At 39.9% G+C, this 27,368-nt stretch overlaps 1 protein-coding gene across 1 annotated transcript in view; it reads left to right on the top strand.

Moving 5' to 3' along the window:
• Positions 1-27,368, top strand: part of DNAH8 (dynein axonemal heavy chain 8) — a 1,666,792-nt gene that overhangs the window by 1,454,373 nt on the left and 185,051 nt on the right. Inside the window, 2 exon segments of the mRNA XM_033937418.1 lie at positions 8,505-8,676; positions 25,946-26,101. Of these exon segments, the coding sequence (XP_033793309.1) occupies positions 8,505-8,676; positions 25,946-26,101 (328 nt within the window).

Here is a 27,368-nt window from a genome sequence, read left to right as displayed (position 1 = left end):
GCGTTTTTCCCTTTGCACGATGTGAAGCAGCGATTTTCAGGGTGAAAGTTTTGAAACTTTGATTTTGTAGGAGAAATCATGGAAGCAGAGTGATTATTGATTTTTTACATTACAGCAAAAGGAAAGGAACTTTAATCATGATGTAATTGGGGGGGGGCAGAGTCACCCGTCAAAAAATCGTGATTATGTGAAACCGCGAGTGCAGAAACCGCGAATATGGAGGGAGAAGTGTGGTTACTAAAAACTGGAAATTTTGGATAGACTTAATTTCTCCTTTTGGTGGAATTCTTTATGTTTATACTATAAATATGAAAAAATGAATGCAGAAATTTTGTGTAATAATAGGATATTTAAATTAACATGGGGTCCATTGACAAATTTTGTTAACACTAATTAGCTGGATTATCCCCTTATTTCATATTTGATTTGCACATCCAGGGAGGGAGGATATTAATTTTGTTGTATTCATTGACCAAAGGAAAGTGCTGTTTATGATTTTAATTGAATTGGATGTATGTAGTAATGCACTTTGTCTTTGCTCTTAAATTAGGGTGGGGGGGAATGTTTTATAGTACTTATTTAATTGATTGTATATATATATTGTAATGCACTGTTTTCAAATGGAAAATAAAGATTTCATTAAAAAACATTACAGAGGTACAAGGGAAGTGGCATGTGCACATGACAGTGGGGGGGGGGGGGCAGGGAAGGAGCATGTAGGGGTGGGGGAGCAGAGAAGAGGGTGGGGGAGGGGCACCACTGCCCTGGGGGTGTCTCACCCTCGTTATGCCACTGGTTAAGATTGATCCTTCAGCATCAGGGTGCTGAGGCAGCAGCTCTAACTACTAGGTCACTCCTCTCCTCAAGGAGGTAATAGTAACTAATAAGAACTGTCTTGTTTCCTGTGTTTGGTTCTGAATGCCTTATTTTCCTAAGAAATAAAGAACCTCCCTCACCCCAAGAAGTCTACAAAGATTAGGGGAAAGAGATGAAGTCCAATTCCAAACTAAGTAGAAAATAAAAGGAATCTATAATTTAAGAGTATTAAACGGACAAGCCCTCAGTCACACAGCAACCTCTGGAATCTCCAGGGAAAAGCTGTCACGGGTTTACACCCAGAAAGGTGTTAACTGCGAAACATCCCCGGGCTTGCTCCGGATAATATTTCTAGTGCCTGAAAAGTGCAAATGTGCAATGTGTGAAAAACTCAAATGAAAAAAACACACATTATCAAAATAAAGAAGGAATTCATCTCTTACCCCTAAGCTAAATTATAGATTCCTTTTATTTTCTACTTAGTTTGGAGTTGGACTTCATCTCTTTCCCCTAATCTTTGTAGACTTCTTGGGGTGAGGGAGGTTCTTTATTTGTTATCTTGTTTGTGTACCTCCTCGATTTAGGGTTCTACTTTTGTCTTATTTTCCTAAGGACATTGAAAGAATGGAAGCAATTCAGAGATGGGTTACTTAAGTAGTACATGCCCTATGACATAAACCATGCACAAAGGGGCTTAATGAATTCAAAGTGTACTTCTAGAGGGAAGAAGGAAAAGGGTGATCGATCAAAGTACTGGTCCAGTTTTGGAAGTGAAGTTAGTTTCCTTAGGATCTTTAGAAGCCCAGATTATTTATGCCTGTGGCACAAAGAGCTTATTTTATGCTAAGATTACTAAAACAGATAAAATAAATGGTTCAGTTTTACTGTCCTTCATTTTTAATGGTTTTATCCTAAGATACCCAAAAAAAGTTAATCTACCGAAAACTATAAACCATTAAATATAATGGTAGTTTTTCAAATGAAGGAAAGATCTCAGAGTTGCCACTCCCAGGATAATATTATTATTGTCCAAGAGGGAATTGTGGCTTGTGGTATCTTTCATTGATCAACCTTCATTGTTAATTTATAGTAATTGAATTATTCTTTAAATCCACTTTAAAAATTGTTAATTATTAAATATTACCACTCTAAACTATTTACTTATATTCTTTAAGGAGTATTTATCATATATATTTTTTTCTTGGTTTTATTCTTAATTTTTGTGCAAAAATGCAAGTATTTCCTAAAGTGACTAGTGCAAATCTAGCTTATTTATCTAAATATGCTGTGCAAAATAGCAAAATAGCAAGGATAGAACATCATGAAAGAGGCCTTAAGACTGGCACTTATCTGTTAAACATGATGTATCAGAAAAACGGCACATTCTTCTGGCCGTAAGAAACCGTGTATCCCAACCAACGGGAACCCGTTTCGCCGCGCTTGAGCGGCTTCCTCAGGGTAATATAAGGCAAACGGGCTGTAAACAAAGATATCAAAACAAAATAATCAATTAAAGAAAGTCAAAAAATAGACAAGTATTAGATCAGCAGCTTAAAGCACAGCTTACTTACTTATATCACATAGCAATTCGGGCTGTTGTTGCACACACCCGCTTTCAATATTTAATGGTTTATAGTTTTCGGTAGATTAACTTTTTTTGGGGATCTTGTTAATACTGGTTAATCTGTTCTCTTGTTCTACACTACTTTGATTTATCCTAAGATAAGCAGGCAGCATATTCTCACATGTGGGTGATGTCATCCATGGAGCCCAGTACGGAAAGTTTAAAAAGTGTATGGTCACTTTAAAGTTTTGAGAAACTTTGTTTCTGCTTGCACCACGCATGCTCGAGTGCCTTCCTGCCCGACTCCCACTCGCGTTACCTCAGTTCTTCGTTTTCCATGGATCAAAGAAGTACTTTTTTGACTGGACTCCTTTCAGTCTGCATTGCCTTCCTGCTTTTGTATTTTTTTCCCTTAATTTTCTATTTTTTTTCCCTCGATATCTTTTCTTTTTTTCTCTAATAAAAAATATATATACTATATACTGTATATATAATATATATACTGTATATGATATATATCATTTTTCTTTTCTTTCAAACTTGGGCTTCAGCATTGGTGTTTTTCCTTGGTGGGTCTTCCATTCAGTTTCAAAATTGAATTTAATCTCGCTGCCAAAATTTTTCTGTCCATGTCGAAACCTTTAATAGGTTTTAAGAAGTGCTGTAGGTATCAGCAGCCTCTTACCATCACTGACCCTCATAGTTGGTGTTTACAATTTTTAGGCCCTGAACACCAAGTTGAATCTTGTGCTCAGTGTTCCACCTTACAAAAGCATTCCATCACGGTCCATCGCATTCAACAAGAAAAGCTGTTCAGCTCTACCATGGACACCGACAAATCTTTGGAGCCTTCGACATCGAAAATGCCTGCATCATCATTGGAAGATCTTACAGCATTGGGGAAGCCAGCTAATTAGCCATCCACTTCCCAGCAAGCATCACAGGTCTCAACAGCATCGAGTCCCTTGATCCAGACCAAATGACACCATTGTTCTCCAGCTTTGCTGGTTGTTTCTCCTTCATGGTGTGCATCTTCATCGAGACAACTTGCTGCACCGATGGTACCGGCTGTTGAGCCATTGGTATTGGTGCATACTTTAAGGGAGAAACTCGATGAGTTCTTCCAGAGGAAGCTTGGTAATATGTTTAAATTGCACTGCATGCCCATGCTAGCATTGACTCCCTTGGTACCAGCCCAGCCTAAGCATAGCACTACGAGGCCTCAGGGTACCAATGTCAGCTATTTGTAATTTGTAATTTATTTCTTATATACCGCTACATCCGTTAGGTTCTAAGCAGTTTACAGAAAATATACATTAAGATTAAAAATAAGAAAGGTACTTGAAAAATTCCCTTACTGTCCCGAAGGCTCACAATCTAACTAAAGTACCTGGAGGGTAATAGAGAAGTGAAAAGTAGAGATAGTGGAAAAATAAAAAATAAAAATAAACATTTTAACAAGACAGCATTGATCTAAATACTTTGGAAGGTAGAAGAGAGGAGAGAAAGGAATAGATGCAGAAGGGGGAACCGTTGAACAGTAGAATTCTGGAGAAATTTAAATGATAGAAAATAGAACAAAACAAAGACAAAAGGCAAAACAATAGATAAGATTAAAGATAAATCATAAAAATAAAAATAAAACTTTGTCTTCAATCCACGGTTTCAGCGTCATTGATGAAGTGGAGCAAGTAAGTTTAGGAGGAGCGATGACGTTCCCAGAAAAAGGGCTTCTTCAGGGAAGAGACTTGGCTGACAGTCCCAGGATGCCTATGTCTCCTCCCCTGCGATGGTCTCCTATCCATGTATTCCTTCCCAGACACACTGCCCGTGCCCCAGCCGCTCCAAGGAGGCTGCCCCAGATGAGGCTCACGGTGATTGCAGGATTTTCTCCTCTGCGGGAAAGCCGCCCGGAGCTGATAGTCAGTGTGTGCTGGCACCGCTGGAGCTGGGGCTGACAGGGGACCCCTGCCCTGCTTTTCGGGCAAGCGATGATCAAACCGTCGTCGCCGAAGCCAGGTACGCAGGAGATAGGCGGAGGTGGTGAAAAGCACTGCACCGACCACGGGGTGCTGAAGCCGGATATTGGGGGTGAAGTGGAGCTTCCCCTGACCAAGGGATCGACCATTTCCTGTCTCAGGCAGTTCGCTGAAGCCAGCGCTTCCTAGGCCCCCGCTGCCGCAGCTTGGCAGGTGACTCCCGGTGAGCTTCAGAAGGATCTTGGTTGTGGCTTGCAGATAGGCAACGGCGGCGGACGATGACGGCGGCAACACAACTGTTCAGCCCCAGCCTACCGCTGTGTTCGGGTCTCAGCCCCAGCTCGCCACGGTTCAGGCGACCGAAGTCCCTCGGTCCCTGCTGTTGCTGCGGAGAACGACCCACCACCAAAACCCCAGTCGCCACCAACCTCCGACCTCGACCACAGGAGAGAGCCACCCCGACTGTTGAATGCGTGTCAAACCGTTAAGAAAAGACAGCGGGTTCCAAATTTAACACAAGATCAACAAAAATTAGAAAAGAATGTTACAGGAGTATAAATGTATAAATGCAGATAAGAAAACCAAATTAAATAAAAGAAACCATCAAAACATAACACAAACAAAGAAAAAAAACAGCGGGAGGCACCACAATAGCAACCTAACCCGGCGCCATCTTAAAAAAAAAAAAAAATAAAATAAAAGCTACTGTCCCCATCTTGACGGCGTTCTACCTCCAGACATTGATATTTGACGACATAGCTCATCTCATCCACATTCTCCATCGACGCACTTCTTCAACACAATGTTCGACGCCAAGGTAACATCATTCCTCATTGCATCGATCTCGTGCTTCTAAGCAAAAAAGGGATACTCATCGATCTTCATTATTGTCTTCAAAGGATCGGTAATGAAGATATCGCAAAACTTCTGTTAGACATCGTACTCCTTGGCACACAGTTTCTCCAAGTCATCTATATGATTCAGATTTGCACTCTGACTCAAGAGTTTGAGCTTACTATATCTGCGCCTGAGTTTTATGGCATACCTTCAGAACCGTCACCACAGAAAACGCCTCCCAGAAGAAGATCTCCTCCAGAAGGACTTTCCTTTACTAGATATATTAGGCAGCTGGGCAAAGCCCTATCTATCAAATTGGAAGCTGACACAAAACCAAATGCTGAGTTCCTGGATGCCTTGAACTATAATGAGCCTCCCAAAGAGCTCCTCAAGTTACCATTAAGAGATATTTCTCAAAAATTGGGAAACTCCTTTAATTATCATGTTAGCTCCAAGAAAACTAGATTCCATTTACAGAATCATTTCTTTTCCAGGGTTTGATAAACCACAACTTCAACATCAATCATTACTTGTGGAATCAAACCTTAAAAAAAATCTTCCAGTACAAGAGTTTATGCCTCAGCGCCACAAGGGCGTGAAGGCCGTACGATGGACAAATTTGGACGTCACTGTTATCAAAATTCTATGCTGGCGAGCAGGATCCTTAATTACAATTTCTACATGTCCTGTTATCTAAAACAACTGGTACGGAAATTGCCTGACTTTGAAAAGTATATTCTCTCAGAACACCTTACAGAATATCAGCAAACTATTCACATTCTCTCACAGAATAGAAAATATATAGCAAGGTCAGCCTATAATGCTTTTGAGTTGTCATCTAGAGCGTCTGCTATGTCAGTGGCTATGAGATGCCTAGCTTGGCTAAGAGTCTATGATATGGACATCAATCTCCAAAATAGACTAGCCGATATTCCATGTTTAGGAGAAGAACTTTTTGACGATTCCATCAATGCAGCCATGTAAAAGTTGACAAAACATTAAAAGAATTGGAATTCTTTGAACAGATAAAAGACTAAGCCTCAAGCTGCAAAGCAGTCTGCTAAACCTTTCTATTCATATCAGAGGCAATATACTTTTAAACCTGTTTCTAGGCTGCCACCGCAAAAGAGGCAAAGACAGCAACGACCTCAGAAAGCTCAGGCAGCAGCTCCTCAAAAACCAGCTCCTCAAAAACCAGCTCAGCCCTTTTGACGTGCTTCTGAAGAGCATAGCTGCTGTTCTGCTATGTCAGCCTCTTCCTCAACCAATCGGAAGTCATCTACAATTCTACTATCAATGTTAGACTCTGATAACAACCAACCTGTGAGTTCTCAAAGTCATCAAGGAAGGTTATTCTCTTCATTTTGTCACTATACCTCCAAATTATTTTGTCACTATACCTCCAAGAGAGTCCTCTTTCAACCCTCAGCAGATGTCCCTTCTTCTTCGGGAAATAGAGGCTCTGCTTCAACTAAATGACGTATAGATAGTACCCCCTTTCTCAGAAAAATCAGGCGTTCTACTCCAGGTATTTTCTCATCCCAAAGAAGACGGGAGGTCTATGTCCAACTGTTGACCTCTGAGACCTAAACAAATTCCTAGTAAAAGAAAAGTTTTGAATGCTATCTCTGGGAACTTTATAGCCACTATTAGATCAATACGATTGGCTATGCTCTCTAGATCTAAAAGAGGCTTATACCCATATACCAATTCATCCTGCTTACAGAAAGTTTCTGCAATTTTGGATACACTATCAATATTTTCAATAAAAAGTTCTGTCATTTGGCTTGGCATGCTCGCCCAGAGTATTCACCAAGTGCCTGGTAGTAGTAGAAACAGTTTTAAGGACTCAAGGTCTGCAGGTTGTTCCTTATCTTGATGACTGGCTAATAAAGGATGCCACACCTCAAGGGGTGCTCTCAGCAACACAGTGAACAATTCTCTTACTTTAGCAGTTAGAGTTCAAAGTCAAACTTTCCCAAATCTCACAAACTCTGCAATTCATTGGAACCCTGCTCGACACTATTCAACTCACGGCGTTTCTCCCTCAGCAAAGGCAAGACAATTTGATCCAACTTTGCAACCAAGTATCTCACCTTCCATCCATCTCAGCCAGATGGATGATGGTACTATTGGGTCACATGACGTCTACAGTCCATGTTACTCCCTTTGCAAGACTTCTCAGGACACCTCAGTGGTCTCTACCATCAGTAGTTTCACGCTCTCGATCGGCTATCACAGGAGATTACAGTCACACCTTCACTTCCTCAATCTCTGCAGTAGTAGATTAATTTCTCAAATCTTTCCAAAGGGCTGTTGTTTCAAATTCCTCCACATCAGAAAGTTCTGACCACAGACTTGTCCAAGTATGCTTGCACAGATCATCTGGACGGTCTTCATACACAGGGTCACTTGTCCACCCAAGAACAACAATTCCACATCAATCTCTTGGAACTCAGGGCAATTCGCAATGCTCTTAAGACTTTTGGAAACAGTATATCCAATCCTCCTAGTATGCATGGATAATCAAGTTGCGCTGTATTATATAAACAAGCAAGGAGGTACAGGTTCTCTGACTCTCTGTCAAGAAGCCAAGAAGATTTGGAACTGGGCAATTGCTCAAAACATATTCCTCAAAGTTATCTATATTCATGTGAGAATATGCTGCCTGCTTGTCCTGGGATAAAGCACAGTTACTTACTGTAACAGGTGTTATCCAGGGACAGCAGACAGATATTCTCACAACCCACCCAACTCCCCTGGTTGGCTTCTTAGCTTGCTTACGGAACTGAGGCACCATGAGCCTACATTGGGCAGAAAGGCACTTGTGCATGCTTGGTCCGGGCAGTCACAAAGTTTCTAAAAACTTAAAGTGGCAATACACTTATAACTCTGTACCGGGGCTCCATGGATGATGTCACCCACATGAGAGAATATTTGCTTGCTGCCCCTGGATAACACCTGTTATGATAAGTAACCTTGCTTTCTGCTGCCCTCGAATGATCTATTAGTCCTACTTTCTGTTTTCTGGCTTTTTAACCCGTTTAGAATATAAGAATATACTTCATCTAACCCAGTAACCTGTTTCCACAGATCCATGTCACAAGTACCTCCAAATAGTAGCAATATTCCATGCTACTGATTCTAGGGCAAGCAGTGGCTTCCCCCATGTCTCTTTCCATAGCAGACTATGGACTTTTTCTCCATGAACTCGTTAAACCCAGATATATTAACCGCTGTTACAAAGAGTTCTAGGGCTTAACTATTCTTTTAGTGAAGTTAATACTCTTTACTTGTATGGTTTTCAGACTGGTTGGAGATGTGCTGCTGTGTACCGGGTTCCTTTCCTATTGTGGTCCTTTTAATCAACAATTCAGGAATATTTTGCTAAAAACTGTATGGGAAGCAGAAATGAGGATCAAAAAAATCCCCTTTACTGAAAACTTGAACCTGATTTCCATGTTGGTGGATCAGCCAACGGTAGGTACATTTTGTGTGTGTTTCAGTCCTTTGTAAGGATATATTCTGATTATTTCCAAATGATAACTGAACCCTTAGGACTTTCTTAAGAGATCAGACTCCACAGGTGACCCTTGAGGAGAGGAATGCTGGCCTAGTGCATAACCCTCAGTAAGCCTGGCTCTAAGAGAGAGGTTGTAGAGGCTCAGCATTAAAGATAGTTTTCACAGCAACTTGCCCACCCACCCATCTCTAGGCTCAAATTACTCTTATACTACTCTTAAATTTCCCTTTACATTTCTCCAGCTGATCTTAACAAGGACAATCTGCATACACCTGAAGCACCTAACCCCCAAGCCCTCTCACCAGATCTGGAAACTCACCCTTTTCCCCACATCTGAAGAAGTTCTGAAGGAGGATCTGCTCTGCTAAAGAGAAAAAAAAAACATCCACTGGAATATTTTGCCTGTTGACATTCAAACTTGGGAAAGGCAAACTCGAGTTTCAGTAGATTATATCATTGTAGTTCTCTTTTTTAGCTCAGCAAAATCAGTTAGGCAGTAGTGTAGCCTTTAGTGTCTCTGTTAGGGTTTAGTTCAAAACAGTGTTTTAGCCTAGATTAGTGTTTTAGGTTGCATTTCAGGGCATATCAGATTAGGGTACAAATAGCTGTTGAGGAAAGGCTCTGGTGTTAATTTGATTCCCTCTCGCCCACCCCAAAGCACAACTTTTGGATTTATGGGCTCTTCAGCTAACCAGGAACAAGTAGGATTTTTCTGCCCTTTCTTTATTCTTCCAGTTGTAAGTACTTCTGCACCACAGTATGGCTGGGAAACATCATATCACCAAAGCTGCTGCTCAGGTCAGGTTACAACTTCTGTCTCTGTTCAGGCAGAAAATGTTACTCAGGCAGAGGAAGTGGTTCCATGTGCAAGCTTTCTTCAGCTTGAATCCTTCATGAAGGAAGTAAAGGAACTGAGAGAGGAGGTGGCAAGACTGAGAGGTATATCAATGAAATGAATGGTTCATGAGGTGTCAAAGATATCCATCAGTGGGGAAGAAGAGGCTGTGCTGAGGGAAGACAGCTGGACTTAGATTACAGAACACTTTAAGATTGGTACTGTGACTCCATCCGTCCTTGAACTGAAGAACTGATATGCTGTCCTGGAAGTGGAGCAGATGAAACAATCCCAAAGAGAGGAAGGACCAAAGCTTGAAATCCCCAAAATTACTGGATCTGTGAACCCTAGGAGGCATAAGATAGTGGTAGTTGCTGATCCTCTTCTGAGGAGTACAGAAGCATCCATCTGGAGACCAGACATGATGTCCCGGGAGGTATACCTGGTGCCTGGTGCCAGAATCAAAAATGTTACAGAGAGCTGGGAAGAAGTGCAAAAGTGGCATTATGAGACTCAAAAGTGAAGGGGAGAAATATGTAGAAACTGATAAAGAAAAGGCTGAATTGCTTAACAAATATTTCTGTTGTGTTCATGGCTGAAGCGCTGGGAGCGGGACCACAGAAGACAAACGTGAATAGGGATGCAGGAGTGGTAGACCCTGATCAATTTTTCAGAGGGTTGTGTTGTGAGTTGCTAACTAAAATAAAGGTAGACAAAGCAATGGGCTGGATGATGTACATCCAAGGGTGCTGAGGGAAGTTCTGGTGGCTCTGCTGACTGACCTTTTTAATGAGCTCTAGAGTCAGGAGTGGTACCAGAAGACTATCTGCTCTTACCACAACCTCTGGCAATGCGTTCCAGAGTTTAACTATTCTCTGAGTGAAAAAATATTTCCTCCTATTGGTTTTAAAAGTATTTCCTCGAGTGTCCTCTAGGCTTTGTAATTTTATTTTATTTTTTTGTATTTAGAAATTATAACCAAGAACATTCTTGTTAAAGAAATACAGAAGGAAATTACGTCAGCAAGAAATTATTTTAAAATATTGGAAACTTATATAAATCTTTCTTAGACCTCCATTGAGCTAGGAGGGCTCAAGTGAAATTAAAGAAGAGATTCTTTAATACAGAAAACAATTATTTAGGCAAGACTTAATAGCCTATCTCACATTCAAACTTAACTATTCACTAACACTAAACATTTCCAGTCACCAATTTCTTCATATCTATAAATGCTCCTAGTTGCTCTGAGGCAAAAAACACATATTTTAACCCCAAGTATTTTATCATACATATGCAGGGATAGGACAGTAGGAATGAAGCTCCTAGAGAAACCACATCAGGTCTATGCTCTTGTGTTTGTCTGCTTACATCTGGGAATATCCAAACTTTTTTACCATAGAATGATGCATGAGAATTGCGAAAGAACAATCTAAAGATAGCATCAACATCCTGCTCAAATACAAACCCCCTGTTTCACTAAGGTGCGTTAACCACTAACGCGTCCATAGACTTACATGCACGTTAGCATTTAGCGTGTGGTTAGTGCACGCTAATATTTAGCGTGTGCTAAAAAGCATAGCACACCTTAGTAAAAGGAGCCCAAAGGACACTAGTAGAGTAGTAGGAAATGTGAAACGGGAGTTACAGAAACTTGAAAGACAATGGTTGAAATCAGGAGATGGTGAAGGGAGATTGAATACAAAAAACTAATAATAAAGAAATGTACTAATTTCTACGCCCAAAAAATAGGCTCACCTAACACTAATAGTAGAAACCTCTTCGAATTAGTCAACAATCTTTATGATATTCAGGCCTCCTCCTGCTCTACCTTAGACTCCCCACCATCTGCAGACGCTCTGGCCAAGTTCTTCAACAACAAAATAAAAAACTTAAGATCCGAACTAACGGTCCCCACTACCAACCTCAGGACCTACCCAGTTGCTCAATACAAAGACAGACCTAGGGTAGACATGTCCTGGAATAACTTTACCACTCCATCCTGGCATCAATTCTGCAAATCTTACATGAAATATGCTGATTCCTACTGCAGACTAGACTGCTGCCCACCAAATATTATGAAAGTAGCTCCAGTCATCTTCAAAACCAAGCTATACAATTGGCTTTCCTCTTTACTACTGACCGGTACATTTCCCAAGGATCTAGGTCAGATTTTGATTACTCCAATTGTAAAAAACCCTAAAGAACCCACAAAGCTGACATCAAATTACAGACCTATTGCAAGCACTCCCTTATTTGTAAAGCTGATGGAAGGTTTGGTCAACCAGGACCTAGTAATGTAATTAGACAAATTCAGCATACTACACGACAACCAATCAGGCTTTCGATCAGGGTTTAGTACCAAAACAGTCATTGCATCATTGCTAGATTTCTTTCATAGCCTATTTAGTCAAGGTAAAAGTGCTCTAGTTCTGCAATTAGACTTAAGCAGTGCCTTCAATTTGGTTGATCATGCCATTCTGATTGAGTATTTGGAGTCAATTGGCCTTTCAAGTAATGTATTAAAATGGCTTCAGGGTTTTTTGACTAAACGATCTTATTAAGTCTATAGTGATAATAAACAATCCAGCAGCTGGGTAAACTCTTGTGGAGTGCCGCAGGGCTCTCCCCTATCCCCAACATTGTTTAACATTTATCTAGCCTCACTAGGGAACTTATTGCAAAGCATAAAAGTCAAATTCTACATCTATGCAGACGATATCACTGTTGTCATCCCCCTTTCATCCCTGTCATCTGAAACAAACAATCATCTGCCATTCATCCTGAAACAGATCTGATTATGGATGACAGAATTCAAACTAAAACTCAACGCAGACAAAACCAAATTTTTCTTAGCAAGCCCAAATGACAAAATTAAAAACTCAACAATTTTGGTGAATGGTCAGGCCTTCCCTATTGAAGATTCCTTAAAAATCCTGGGAGTGGCTCTGGACCGCCACCTTAATATACACACGGATTTACTGGTTAGGAAATTCTTCTCTATATAGTGGAAACTCAGAACCATCAGAAAATATTTTGATGCAGTCTCTTTCCGCTTGGTGGTTCAATCTTCCATTCTTAGCATACTTGACTACTGTAACCATCATTTATTTACTGTAACATAAAAAAAAAACTCCAAAGACTCCGAATCATTCAAAATTTGGCAGTTCGACTGATTTTTGGGTTGAGAAAATGGGAACACATTAGCCCCTACTACTAAAAACTTCACTGGCTGCCCCTGGAGGCACGAGTCTTGTTCAAGTTTTTTTGCCTTTGTTATAAATCAATTTTTGGCCTGTCCCCTACGTACCTGGTTTCTCAATTTAATCTGGACAGCCCTATTAGGGCAGAATTCACACGTTCACCTTCCCATCCTTAAAGGACTGCCGCTACAAAAGATTCCTGGACAGAACTCTTGCCTCCCAGGTAGGCAAATGGAATGACTGGCTGGGTAACATTATCATGCATTCCTCATCCTACTTCAATTTTAGAAAAGCAATAAAAACAAATTTGTTCAATCGATTGTAACCTAAAAATCTTATAATGTATCACTACACCCAACCTGTACCTTATATACGATGACTTTGTATTGTACCACTTCACTGATTTCTAGCACCTCTTATTGTAAACCGCCTCAAACTATCATGGCTTTGGTGGTATATAAAAAAATAAATTATTATTGTAGAGTCGCTCTTTCAGAATTTTCTATAATAGTAGATTCAAGTATTCAAGTATATAACATTTAAAGATATATTGGCTGCATTTATTTGTAAATTCTCTGGATCAGGTCCCATTTCTTTTTTCCCAGGCAAATAATAAATTCAATTTATTGGAGGAATTACTGAAGCTCACTGCACAGCACCTTTTTAACTCAACTGTTTTTATTGTTATTTTATTACTAGTTTTAGTTTAAGTCTTGACTTCTATTGTTTTTACCTGTGTTGTTATTATTTGTTCCAGCTGCTCCCTGAAAGGTTTCTCTGCCACCGCACAATGGTGGCATGTTCAGGACTCCGCCCCCCTCTTACCGGTACATGTCCTTTAAATTTTGGCACTGTGTGGCGAGTGCCAAAGAAACGCGCTTAAGGAGCAGGTCTTGCTCCTTAATGCACTCCTTTGTGCGCTACTTTTGTGTGCTTGGAAAAATCTAAGGACTTTGTCACTTAAGCTCTGTAGCGTTGCCGGTACCCGTGGTTCAAGTAGGTCCGGCTCACGCTTACATTAGCGCTGCCTTGGCGTGCTTCCCTTGAAGGAAGGAAGTCCTGCTGTATAACATTCACCTTTAGGCAGGAAATCAAAAAAAACACAAAAAGTCAATTTTTCCTTGATCCTGCAATATCCACTTTATTCAGTGGTAAGGGCAAGAGTTGACATACAAATAGTCCAAGAACCAAAATCACAAAAATCAATCCATGTCAGCAAAACCAAACTAGTGCTAGTCAAAAAAAGTAGGTTCCAGCTTTAGCCTTTCTTCAGGAAGACTAGGTAAGTAAAAAGAAACAAACCACCAAAAGCAAAAATGCGGCTGTCTTTACATTCAGACAGAATCAATCTTCAACACATTTTCAAAAGCCCTGTGCACAAGCCTTAAGATAGTCCGGCTTGACCCCGGCCAACTCAGCAGGAGTTGGTGGGGGGAGGGGAGCAAGCGAATCCACTAATTAAGTTTCTGAATTTCAGAATGCCACTAATGGCCCCACTAACCCAACCTGTTTGGACTGTGGATTCTCCCCACAATTACTTCCCTCACACACTCTCAAGCAGTAACAGTTTCAGCCAGCTTAACTTGGCTGGAAGTTTTAAACCTCAAAAAAAAAACGTGTTTTTTTTTTTCCCTTCCTGCTTCACCCAAGCAGGGCAGTCCCAGCCAGCACAAGTCCCAATCAACTTATAAAGGAAAGCACCCTTTCTAAGCAGTTCAAAACCATACACAGTGGGCTAATAAACCCCCAAACTTCCCAGCCCTGCCACTTAGCTGTCTTCCATCAAGAGGTCTTCAGGCAGACTGGGAGTTTCCAAATACTCCATAGGTTCTTCTGTTGCTGGCTGGTTGTCAGAAAGGTCAGTGTCTGGCTCCTGCATTTCAAAGTCCTGGGACTCAGGAGCCCAGCCGGGAGAGACCCTCTCTGGGGCTGGCCCCGGATAAACTGCCCTTCTTTTTCCCAAAGCAGCTTCCAAAGTACTCAGGTGAATACGCCCTGCCCTTTGAGGGGGAGGAGTTACCTGCAAAATCTGCCTGGCTTTCTTTGGGACTTTAATTATTCCCTTCAGCTGTGAGTAACCAGAGGGAGAGAGATTCCTCTGGGGCTGTTGTGGGCTGTTCTGCTCACACTCCTCTCCTCCCTGGAGATCAGAAAAACCTGCATCCCAGGGAAAAACAGCCTTCTCCTTAACTCTGGTCACAATCCTATCCCCGTGGTTAGCTCTCTGGATTACTGGGCATGGTTTAACTAAAACCTGTCCTGGCAAAGGCTGAGCTACAGGGATAGGATTGTGACAGCTCTTAGAGATCCTCTGCTTCCCTAAAATACTTCCTCTGGCTCATTTTATACACTATTTCTCTTCTACTCATTTCTATTTCTCGTTCTAAGTAATTGCTTAGTTTTTGTCTCTCGGGACTCCACTAACATTTCTATCTTAATTCACCTTACTCCCTCTATGGAAAATCCTTCCTCCTCCTCTATGGAAAATTCCTCTTCTTTTATTACGGTTGTCTGGGGACATCGGCCAACAAATTTAAATAATAATTCAGTCGTTATACGCCCCCATGAACGTCTTGATATTCCTTTATTTCCTCATCAGATACACTCTTCTATTTCAAATTCATCTTCCTCGGATTTAAAAACCATACAACTTAACATAGGTATAATTAATGTCCGTTCCATTAAATCTAAATACCATATACTTAAAAAACTTATTATCCAACATTCTTTTATGTCTAACTGAAACATGGCTTATGGAAGGTGAGGAAGCATATCTTTCTTATGCATGTCCCCCTGGTTTTTCTTTCATTTTCAAGCATCGTTGCTATAAAAGAGGTGGAGGCTTAGCAACCATTTTTTGCGATTCCCTATTGATAGATACTGATGACTCTTCAATAAATTCTCATATTGAATATTTACAATTTTCACTTCAAACTAGGCCTAGAACAGATGTACTGTTACTTTATATACCACCACCTATTAATACTGAAACTCTTAATCATTTGCATTCTCTTCTTTTTGACTTTGGTTCCTCTACTTTAAACCCACTGATTTTGGGAGACTTCAACATCCATTTTGATGACCCCAATAACAACTACACTAAAATAATACTATCCCACATTAACCATTTAGATCTATATCCTTTATTAACAATGCCAACTCATCAAGTGGGTCATACAATAGACATGCCATAATACCTATCTCATCAATCTCAAATTATTCTATAAACTCTTCTTTGCCAGTTCCATGGTCAGACCATTTTCTAATTTCTATTACATATTCTATTCCTCATAATCCACTTCATACTGAACATCGGACGTTAAAAATTAGGGATTTTAATAATCTCTCTCTTGATCTAATTAGTTCAACATTCAAACTTGACTTTTCTGACTCAAAAAATACTAATCTGGATGACCTATTAACTCAATGGGTCTTTTCTATAAACTCTTTATTAGATGAACTTGCACCGTTGCAAACTAAAATTATCTCTGCACGAAAAATTCAGAATCCATGGTATACAGCTGAACTTGCTCTTATGAAAAAACAACTCAGATCGTTAGAACGCAAATGGAGGAAAAATAAAACACAGGTAAATACTCAACTATTTAAAGATCATTCTAGATTCTATAAATCAAAAATCAATCAAACAAAAGCAAAATTTTACTCTGGAAAAATTTTGAAAGCTAAAAATCCATCAGTTATTAAATTCAATAACTTCTTTAAACAAGCAGCAAACACAAACTTCTAACTCATTACCCACTGCTCAGTCTCTTGCAGACTATTTCATTGAAAAAGTTAGTAATATTAGGAAAACTTTTACAATTAGACAGCAACCTACAATTGATCATGATCAATCCATTACAAATCTATTATATTCTAGATGTGCACAATTCAATATACCTAATCTTAAAGAATTAGAATCTATCATTAAGTCTATTAACATTAAGGGTACTAAGGCTGATTCAATTCCCCCCTTTATTTTTAAGAAGTACTTTGAGATCTTTGGTCCTTTCATCCTAATACTAGTAAACGAAAGTCTATACCAAAGTACTATGACAAAGATCTGGAAAGAATCCATTATTTGACCCATTATTAAAGACCATAAAACTAGTTCAGGAAAGCTATCCAATTTTAGACCAATAGCAAATATTCCCTTTTTAGCAAAGTTGACAGAAAAAGTTGTCTTTAATCAAATCTCTGAATTTGTGGAAAAAACTAATGTTCTGTATCCGAACCAAACTGGGTTCAGACATCATCATAGTACCGAACATTCATTGATTGGTATGTCTACCTCTATACAATATTTTCTAGATCAGGGGTGCCCAACACGTCGATCGCGATCGACAGGTCGCTCGCTCAGGCGACCCCAGTCGATCGCAGAGCGGGTTCCCTTCTTCCCTTCTCTTTTTCCCCTCCTGACTGGCCTGCTCCTAAATTCTGCTGCTGCCTCCGCTGCTCAACATTTAAAAAAAAAAAAAAAAAAACCGGCTTGGAGAATTTATGCTCCGGGGGCTAACGTGTGCTTGTACCGGCTTCCCTTCTCTTCCCTCTGAAACCGGAAGTTATGTCCGGGGGGGGGGGGGGAGAAGGGAAGCCAGCACGCACATGTTAGAGCCCCATTCGCGGGCTAAAGCGGGAGACAGGTCAGTGAAGCTTGCTTTTTGCTCTTCTTGCTGCCAGGTCCTGCCTACTTTCTGTTTCCTCAAAGGCAGGACCCGGCAGCATTTCTCCCAATAGGTCGATCTTTTGCCGATCAGCCTTCCTCTCCCCGACGTCATTCTGCCGTCGGAGAGGAAGTTCAGGCCAGCGGAACTTCCTCTCCGACGACAAAATTGACGTTGGGGAGAGGAATGCTGGTGGGCCCGAAGCAAGGAGAGCTTGGCCGGCGGCGGGCGGCTTTGGGGGCCTGTTATCCGATGGCAGCGGCAGTGGCTTGGGGGAGGGCAGGGAGGGAGAAAGAGGGCAGGCAGGGAGACAGAAGGAAAGAAGAGAAACAGAAAAAAAAGAAAGGGGGCATGAAGAGAAAAAGAAAGAGAGGGCAGGGAGAGAGGAAGAAAACGTTGGGGGGGGGGAAGATGAGTTCAGGAGGAGATGAAGCATACAGGCTAAAAGAAGGGAAGAAAGATTGGATGCACAGTCAGAAGAAGAAAGTGCAACCAGAGACTCATGAAATCACCAGACAAGGTAGGAAAAATGATTTTATTTTAAATTTAGTGATCAAAATGTGTCTGAATTTATATCTGCTCTCTGTATTTTACAATATGGTCCCCTTTTACTAAACTGCAATAGAGGTTTTTAGCGCAGGGAGCCTATGAGCGTTGAGAGCAGCGCAGCTCCCTTAGCTAAAAACTGCTATCGTGGTTTAGTAAAAAGGGAGGGGGTGGGTATTTGTCTATTTTTGTATGGTTGTTACTGAGGTGACAGTGCATAGAGTCATCTGCTTTGACCTCTTTGAAAAAACCCCGGAATAGGAATGATAATTAACAATTCTATGCGTACAGTGTGCGTTGTGTTTTTTAAAAGTTTTATTGTTGGTAGATCATTTTGACTTGGTCATTTTAAAAGTAGCTCGCAAGCCCAAAAAGTGTGGGCACCCCTGTTCTAGATCATCACCAATCAGTCTTACTAATTTCCATTGATCTTTCTGCAGCCTTTGATACTATTGATCACCAACTTCTATTAGACAGACTTTATTCCATTGGTATCACTGACCAAGTTTTCTCCTGTTTTGTATCTTATTTTTCAGATCGTAGTTCTACTGTTTTTTTTAATGATTCAAACTCCAAAAGTTCACTAATTTCATATGGTATTCCACAAGGGTCTATTCTTTCCCCGCTACTTTTCAATATCTTTCTTGCCCCTTTGATGACTCTGTGTCAGTCCATAGGTTTTCATGTATTCGCCTACGCTGATGACATTTAGCTTTTACATCCTTTGGATCCCAGTAATATTTTGGATATCATAGTGATTAACAAAAAACTTGAACAAATTCATCAATGGTTGGATACTAATAGGTTAGCTCTTAATATTGATAAAACAAAGATGATGCTTTTCCCATGGAAAAAAATTTCCAAACTTATTGCTCATATTTCTATAAAAAATATTCCCCTGCAATCAGTTAACACCATTAAAATTCTAGGAGTGATTTTTGATAATAAATTAACCTTCCACGATCATAGTAGTATTATCAAATCATCTTTTTATAGACTTTGTCAAATTCATTCTCTTTCGCAATATCTCTGCTCTAAATCACTCAACATTCTTATCCACTCTTTGGTGATTTCTAAAATCGATTACTGTAACGCCCTTTTTAAGGGAATTGCACAAAGTGAAATTAGACGATTACAAATTATACAAAATACCTCCATTAAGCTTATAACAAAAATAAAGAAATTCGATCATGTAACTCCACTTCTTAAGAATGCACACTGGCTTCCGGTATCTCATAGAATAACTTATAAATTATGTTTACTTACTTTCAAATCCCTACTCTATAAAACTCCTGCATTTATTTTCAAACTATTAATTCCTTATTCCTCTAATAGAACATTACGATCAAATGAACAACGTCTATTGACAATTCCTTCTCTCAAGATCATTAATACAAGACGACAACTTATTTTTTTCTGTTACGGCCCCTCAAGTCTGGAACTCTCTTCCTATCTATTTGAGAGAAGAACGCAACCTCGATAAATTTAAGACTAATTTAAAAACTTTTCTTTTTAAAGACGCTTTCGATTATTAGTTATCCCTCTTGGATTTATTTATTGAGTTGATTATGATTATGGAATTTTACATCCCCTACCTTGTGTTTTTTTCCTTGATTATTCTATTTTTTTATATTTTGTAGTTCAATTCCCTTTTTCCCCTTTTTTCTTGTTTGTTAAGTTTGTTAATAGTCCTGTTCGGACTTAAGTTTATGTTAAGTATTGTATTACTCCCTAATACTGTAATTTTATTGTTTATTATTTATGTCCATCGCTTTGAATTGTGATTAAGCGATTAATCAAAAACACTAATAAACTTGAAATAAACTTAAAGAAAAACCTAAGACTTCAACTAAATATTTTTTCAGTCGTGACCAAAGATTTTGGAAACTTCAAAAATCTTATATTCAGACTACGATTAAAGTTTTTAAGTTGTTCAATCTTTCTATTAAGAATAGTTTTTTCATTTATTAACCCAGACATTAAGGGCCTGTTTTACAAAGCCACGCTAGCGGCTGCCATGCGGCAACAGCCCCGAAGCCTTTTAAATCTCTATGGGCTTCGAGGCCGTTACCGCGCAGCAGCTGCTAGTGCGGCTTTGTAAAATAGGCCCTAAATCTTCAAGCTTTTCTTCCTTATCTAAAACTTTCTTCAGCTCCAAGGAGAATGCTTCCTATGTCCCATCCAGTATCCTCCCCAGAGCTTCTTCAGAACTTACTAATGCTGAAACCTCATGGGAAGACTCAGATACTGTAGTATTCAGTGTCTGGAGAGCTTCCCAAATGCTCTCCAGTGTTATTGCGCTGGTTTTATTAGCTGGGGGATAGTTTCCACTACCCCTCCCAGCTCTCCTTGCTCCTCTCAAAATCTCATGGCTCTAGCCCCTTGGATTGGGGTATCCCCAGTCAAGTACTGTTCGCCGGGATCCACCAGCTGAGCCGCAGCAGGAGCCGGATGTAGCAGAGGAACAGAGCCCGGGGGAGAGAGAGAGATATGTTGAAGTCTAGTTCCTCGGCATCTCTTCTCGCCAGGAGGGTTAGGAAAGGAGGGAAAGAGAGATGCTGCATGGGTGGGATGCTGAAAAAGGAGGGAAAGAGATTTGTTGGACATAGATGCATGATGTGAGAGGGAAAGGAAGAAAGAGGAAGAATTGTTGGACATGATAGTGATGGTGGAGAGATGACTCTAAGAAGGAAGAGATGTCTGATTCCGGAGAAGGGTGATGGAAGGAGGGAGAGAGAGAAACTAGATCACTGAAAGGGGAAGGAGAGAGAGATGCCAGACCATGGGAGATGAGAAAGATGCTAGACCTAGGAGGGGGGAATGGGGAAGACAAAGATATCAGACCATGGGAAAAGAGGCGCGAGGGAAGAGATGGCACACAAGGATGGAGGGGAAGGGGAGAGAAAGGGAGGAGATGGTGCACAGGGATGATGGGGAAGGGGAAAGAGAGTGAGGAGATGGTGCACAGGGATGTGTGTGGCAGGGAAGAGAGATAGAAGAAATGCTTCTTATGGATAGATGAGATAGGGAGGAAATGGTATACATGGATAGATGGGAAGGGAAGACATTGAAAAGTAGATAGATTTGGAGAAGAAAGTAGAAACATGGAAGAAAGGTAAATGTTAAAAGTTAATGCCAAAGATGGATGTAGGGCAGAAAGTTAAGGAGAGAAAAACAGCGAATGGATAAGAAGGTCCTGGATACGCAGTTAAGTGCACAGACAGAAGGAAGTGCAAACAGAGACTGGGAAAAGATGATTAGAAAAAATAAAATCACCAGACAACAAAGGTAGGTAATATGATTTTATTTTCAATTTACTGATTGAAATGTGTCAGTTTTGAGAATTTATATCTGCTGTCTATATTTTGCACTGTTCATGAATATATTAATTTCTTTCTATTTCTCTGGTGTTGTACTGCATGCAGTCTTCCATCTTAGGGTTTTGTTTGTGTATATTAGTACTTTTAGTTTGTGATCCTGTATTTGCATAGGGGTTATCTGTGTTCTGGTAGGGATGAATGTTGAGAAGCATACAGTGTGCTTTGTGTACTTTAATTTTGTGGTTAGCCATTATATTTTGTTAATAAGATTATATTGTGTGTATATATGAAAAATGAATGGAAAAAACGGTATTACAATTAGTACTATTATTATTATGGGGGCAGGGGCAGAGCTTGGGTGGGTCTGGGATGGAGCTTTTGGCTCTCCCCCCCAAATAAAAAAGTGTTCTGCTGCCTATGCACCTCCCTCTTCCTTTATAAACCTCTTTCTCCCTTCAGTTACTGTTTGCAGTTAATTAAAATGTGTTAATTGTATTAAGCAGAATATAAGGGAGGCATAACCAATATGTATTAGATGCAATTTTAGTTAAGACTTTAAAAGGCACTAATACAGTGGTACCTCGGTTTACGAGTGCACCGGTTTGCGAGTGTTTTGCAAGACGAGCAAAACATTTGCAAAATCGGCGCACATGCTCAAGGCCCAGCACAGGAGGCAGATCTTCAGGCACCGGCACCAACGCACAGGACATGCTGCTGCCAGTGCCGGTGCGGAGGCTACACCAAAGTAAGAAGAGGGGGACCTCAGGTCGCGGCGGAGGGGTGCCCATTGGTGGTGGTGGGGGGGGGTGCTGGATCGCGGGGGGAGGGTGCCGTTTCACAGGGGGCCTTCGGGGGAAGCAATGCCAGTTCTCGTGGGGGGGAGCAGCGCTGCTGGCCTCGGGGGGGAGGGTGGGGGGTGGGAACCTATCAAAGCGAGTTTCCATTATTTCCTATGGGGAAACTCGCTTTGATAAATGAGCATTTTGGATTACGAGCATGCTCCTGGAACGGATTATGCTCGTAATCCAAGTTACCACTGTATATATAAAAAGGTGTAACTGAATAATAGACATGCTTCAAAGAGAAAGAGAAATATTTTGGTTTCTAAACTAAACTAAACCTTAAGTTTATATACTGCATCCTCTCGATAATTATAGAGCTCGGCACGGTTTACAAGAGCTTAAAATAAGAAGGAATAGAATAATGGGGTAGAAGGTTGAGTGCAGGGGGAAAAGAGCATTACAATTTTGTGAAAAGCCAGGTTTTCAGGTGCTTATGGAATAGTTGGAAGGAGCCCAGGTTCCGTAGTGGAACAATAAGATTATTCCAAAGTCCTGTGATTCTGAAGAAGAGAGATTTTCCTAATTTTCCCTCATGGAGAATACCTTGTAGCGAGGTGAAGGATAGTTTAAAGTTTTTGGGTGGACCTGGCGGTGTCAGGACTAGAGGAGTTACAGGATAATGGAATTAAGGGAGGGAGGATGCTGTGAAGGATCTTAAAAGCTAGGCAGGTGCTTTTGAAGTGAACCCTGGAAATTACTAGGAGCCAGTGGAGTTTGACCAGAAGTGGGGAGACATGATCACATTTGCGTTTTCCAAAGATCAACTTGGCCGCAGTGTTCTGGATTAGCTGAAGTCTTTGAAGACTTTTTTTAGTTAGACTTAGATAGATAGCATTACAGTAGTCTAGTCTGGAGAGGATGATAGATTGAACAAAGACGGCAAAATGTTGTCGGCGGAAGCAAGATCTAACTTTCCTCAACATGTGGAGGCTAAAAAAGCATGATTTAACCATGGAGTTGAGTTGGTCGTTGAAGGAGAGGGAAGAATTGATAATGATGCCTAGGACCTTGCTTGAAAACTCAAACTGCAGTGTGATGCCAAAGGACAGTGAGAAGAGGATGGGCAGCTGTTATAATTTTGGGCCGAGCCAGAGTAGTTTCGTTTTGAATTCGTTCAGTTTCATTTGAACTGAGAGGGGCCAGGATTAGAGTTTCGTTATGCAAACTGTTATGTTCTCAGAGAGGTTGGTGAAGTTCGAGTCTGTCTCGAGAAGGACAAGGATGTCATCAGCCTATGTATAGATAGTTTTGAGGGAAGATAGATGGAAAAGTTTCAGGGAAGACATGTAGATGTTGAAGAGAATAGGGGATAAGGGTGATCCCTGCGGGATCCAAAAGTTGGTTTCCAAGGAGTGGACATGGTGCCATTAGTGTTGATGGTATAGGAACGGGAGCGTAGGAAGTTCGAGAACCACTCTAGAACTGTGGAGTCAATGCCTGTCTCGGAAAGTTGATAGATAAGAATGTCTGGAACAGGACGCTGAAGCCATAAAATAAGCTAAGAGTCACACTAACATATTTGTCACTTGTAGAGTTAGGGGAAATCATGTGACTGTAACCATGTGATTATAGCCTACAGAAGCATATTGTCGAGAAAATGACTAAGTTTTTGTAAAATAGATGTTTTCAATAGAATAGAGCATGTCAACAAGGTCAGCATGTCCTTGATGAACATGTTGTTCACTTCTATTGCTGACGGAGATGAAACCAATAACATGTAATGAGTTAAGTCATTGTTTGTTACTAAGGAAAAGTACTAATGAAGTATGATTAACCAGAAACCTTGTGACTTGAATAGAACCAATAGAATATTGCTGAAGTATGCAATTTATAAATGGAAGATATATCAACTATGTATGTTTAATAATTAATTAATTGATGCCATCCCAATAAAATGGCCAGTCACTTGTAATTCGGGGATACTTTTGGCTGTCATCTTACCAATTTAGTAAGAGGTTAAAACGCTCCTCAAGGCCTTGATTATTTGAGCTACACTTTTGTGTTAGATTTCTTCCTTGATCTCTTCTGAGATAGAATTAAGAACTGAGGGTAGCCTGTCCACATAGTTATTGTCCACATAGTTATTTAGACCGAACATATAGACTGCTAAGCCATCATAGAATCAGGTGGTTTACAATAAAATACTAAAAGAAAATGGAACTTCATAAAATTATACAGGATAGACCTAAACATTCATTCCAAAAGAAAAAGGCAAAGAGAGAAAAACAAAAGTCTTGGAATGGACTGCATGAATAAATCTGATGGAGAAGAATCTATGATGTAGCTGGATGGTGAAAAATGAATTCATGTCAGCGTTAATTGTCTCTGGTTGCTTTTGCAAAAATAATTTTTCTGAAGTTTTAATATAAATGAAAAACAGAAAAATCTTTGGAAGTTTAAGAAAAAACATTCGGATCAATGACGAATAAGTGTTGCCCGACTGCAGAATGTTGCAAATGGTTAGATATTGAAATATTCTGATGGATCTAATATAAATCTTACCCCTCCCTCTTTTATCAAGCCACGCTGCCAAGCAGCAAGAGCTAAATGCCGAACCACCCATATGAATAGAATGTGTGGCTCAGATTTAGCTTCTGCTGCTCAGCAGCACAGCTTGGTAAAAAGGGGGGCTTTTGTTTTATAAATATTTATTCATTTTCTTATGTTACAACAAGTGTTTTAAATAAATTCATTATAAACTTGAATAATCACACTTGATTAACTTACAGATTAATATCAAATTTAAAATTTCTTTAGAAAATCAATATTTTATAAAGTTATAATATTATGTAAGAAATTTAAATTAATATAATTATTATTGAATATAATAATTTCCCCTCCCTCCCTCCCTCCCTATCAATACTGAATGAGAAATCTTTATTCATTTTCATATGTTACATCAACAATATAAATTCACACTAATATTTCAGAAAACTAAATTTATATAATTCTTAGTTAATATAATAATATCCCATCCCCTCCCCCCTCCCTTCTATTCAGTAATACATGAATAAAAATTTTAAATGCTATTCTTTCCATATTTCATATTATAAATCAAGTATTAATATATTATATAATATTTAGAGATATGATCCCTTTTTCTTCTAATCAAATTCTATACATGGGAAAATTAATCATTCTTTACAATATTCAGTTAATGGTCTCCATATTTTTTGAAATTTATCTATATGTCCTTTTTGTGTTGCTATAGTGAGCTCCATTTTGTATATATGACATACAGAATTCCACCAGAATGTATAATTTAATCTGTCATGTTTTTTCCAATTGAATGTGATTTGTTGTATTGCTATTCCAGTTAAAACAAAAAGAAGTTTGTTATTACTTGATGATATTTGACTTCTTGCTCTCATAGTTGTTCCAAATAATATGGTATCATATGTCAAGGCTACCGGATTTTCTAACATCCTATTTATTTGGGGCCAGATTGATTTCCAGAATGTTAAGATGAATGGACAATAGAATAAAAGATGATCTAATGTCCCAATTTCAACATGACAGTGCCAGCATCTATTTGACCTAGAGCTATCTATTTAAAAAGGGGGGCTTGATATTCTATTTAATTGATGTTTAACGAAACAGGTGACAGGTTTTGTTTTGAATTTTACCATCTTCCAAATTTTTAGACATGATGAAGTTAGCTACAATATTCCTTGTTTGGCTGGTGTGTAAGAAATGTTAATACAACAACTGGAAAACGTGGAAAAGTTTTTAATGAACAAAACCATAGGTGGTATATTTTTCTGCACATCATTTTGGGTCTGATTATTTTCAGTTAATAACATTCTTTTAATTTTATAGATAAGTGAATGGAACCTTCAAGGTTTGCCAGGAGATGACCTTTCCATTCAAAATGGTATAATTGTTACCAAGGCAACCAGATATCCACTTCTGATAGACCCACAAACTCAAGGCAAAGCATGGATTAAAAATAAGGAGAAAGATAATGAAATGCAGGTATGTAGTAATGATTCATTAAGAATGTATGAACAACAATTCTATAAATGGGTGTAACACCCTCTTCAAGGCAGCTCTGGCTGGAGTCCCCCGTCGGTCCCTCACTTGGTTAGCGCTAGGTCTCATGAACTTTTAACTCTCAGTTCAAATCCAGCATTTCCAAAACCTTTTAGCCCCATTCAGTTCTGACTGCCAACACTATGATTGTAGGGGATGGGGGTTGTTTGACAGCGTCAGCGGGAAGGAGTGGATGTCTGGGGTTGATTGGAGGACGGGGCAAAATTTTCTGGCAGTCTTCGCTCAGGCACTGACCAGAAAGTAAGGCTACAACAGCTCAGACCTGCTGGAAAATTTTACTCTCAGATGTAGGACAGCAAAGATAAGGAATCGCCCGGAGTGCTCATTTAAATATTAATGGCCTTGTTGTTATACATTTGTATGGCCGAGTCGGAGTCTGCCAGGAAGCTCAGAAAAGACCGCGGTGAGCCCTTTTGAGAAGTAGCCGGATTAATACTTCCATCACTGTCCAACCAGAAGCAGAGGAATTGCATGGAAGAAAGCAAGAAAAAAAAACATGCCTGGTCAACCAACAATACTACCCTACCCCATACGCCTGTCAGCCCCCTACCCACCCCCTCTGAATGCCTCCCTCACTTCTATTCAAACCTCCCCTACCCTGCCCCAAGAAATACTGTAAATGGAAAGGAGAAAATGTAAAAGAGAAAAGTCCATGGAAGTGACAGGGGTAGTTAAATTTGATTCAGAGTCTGACTTCGCATTTGAGGCAATAAAGAGTTGAGATAAGGATCCCAAATGGTCAAAAAGAGTGTTTTTCCATCAGTAAATATCTCTCGCACCTTTAGCTTCCCAACCCAACAACTCATGAATTTGGAACCTCCATCCCCAATAAGATGGAGGGTCCTCTGTGGTCCATACTTTCAAAATAGCTTTATGTCCTAAGATCCACAGCCTAGGTCTCTTACCCCTAATTCCAGTGGTTCCCAGTATACCCAGTAAAAATGCATCTGGGGAGACAATCACCCTCTGTCCCAAAATCTGTCTCATGTAGTCCCTCACTTGTCTCCAAAAACCCTGAACTGCTGGGCAGTCAAAAGGCATGAAAGATGGTATCCTCCACAGTTTAACATTTCAAAACAGAATTGTTCCAAATTGTAACCCATTTTATATAGCTGGGAAGTGTAACATAAGCCCTGTGAAACACTCTGAAAGCACATTCTCTAAGTAATGAACTATGAACCACACTGGG

Source organism: Geotrypetes seraphini, chromosome 3 (genome assembly GCF_902459505.1).
Source record: "Geotrypetes seraphini chromosome 3, aGeoSer1.1, whole genome shotgun sequence".
NCBI lineage: Eukaryota > Metazoa > Chordata > Amphibia > Gymnophiona > Dermophiidae > Geotrypetes > Geotrypetes seraphini.
Note: the sequence above shows the minus strand (reverse complement) of the source record. Positions and strands in the feature narration are given on the sequence as shown.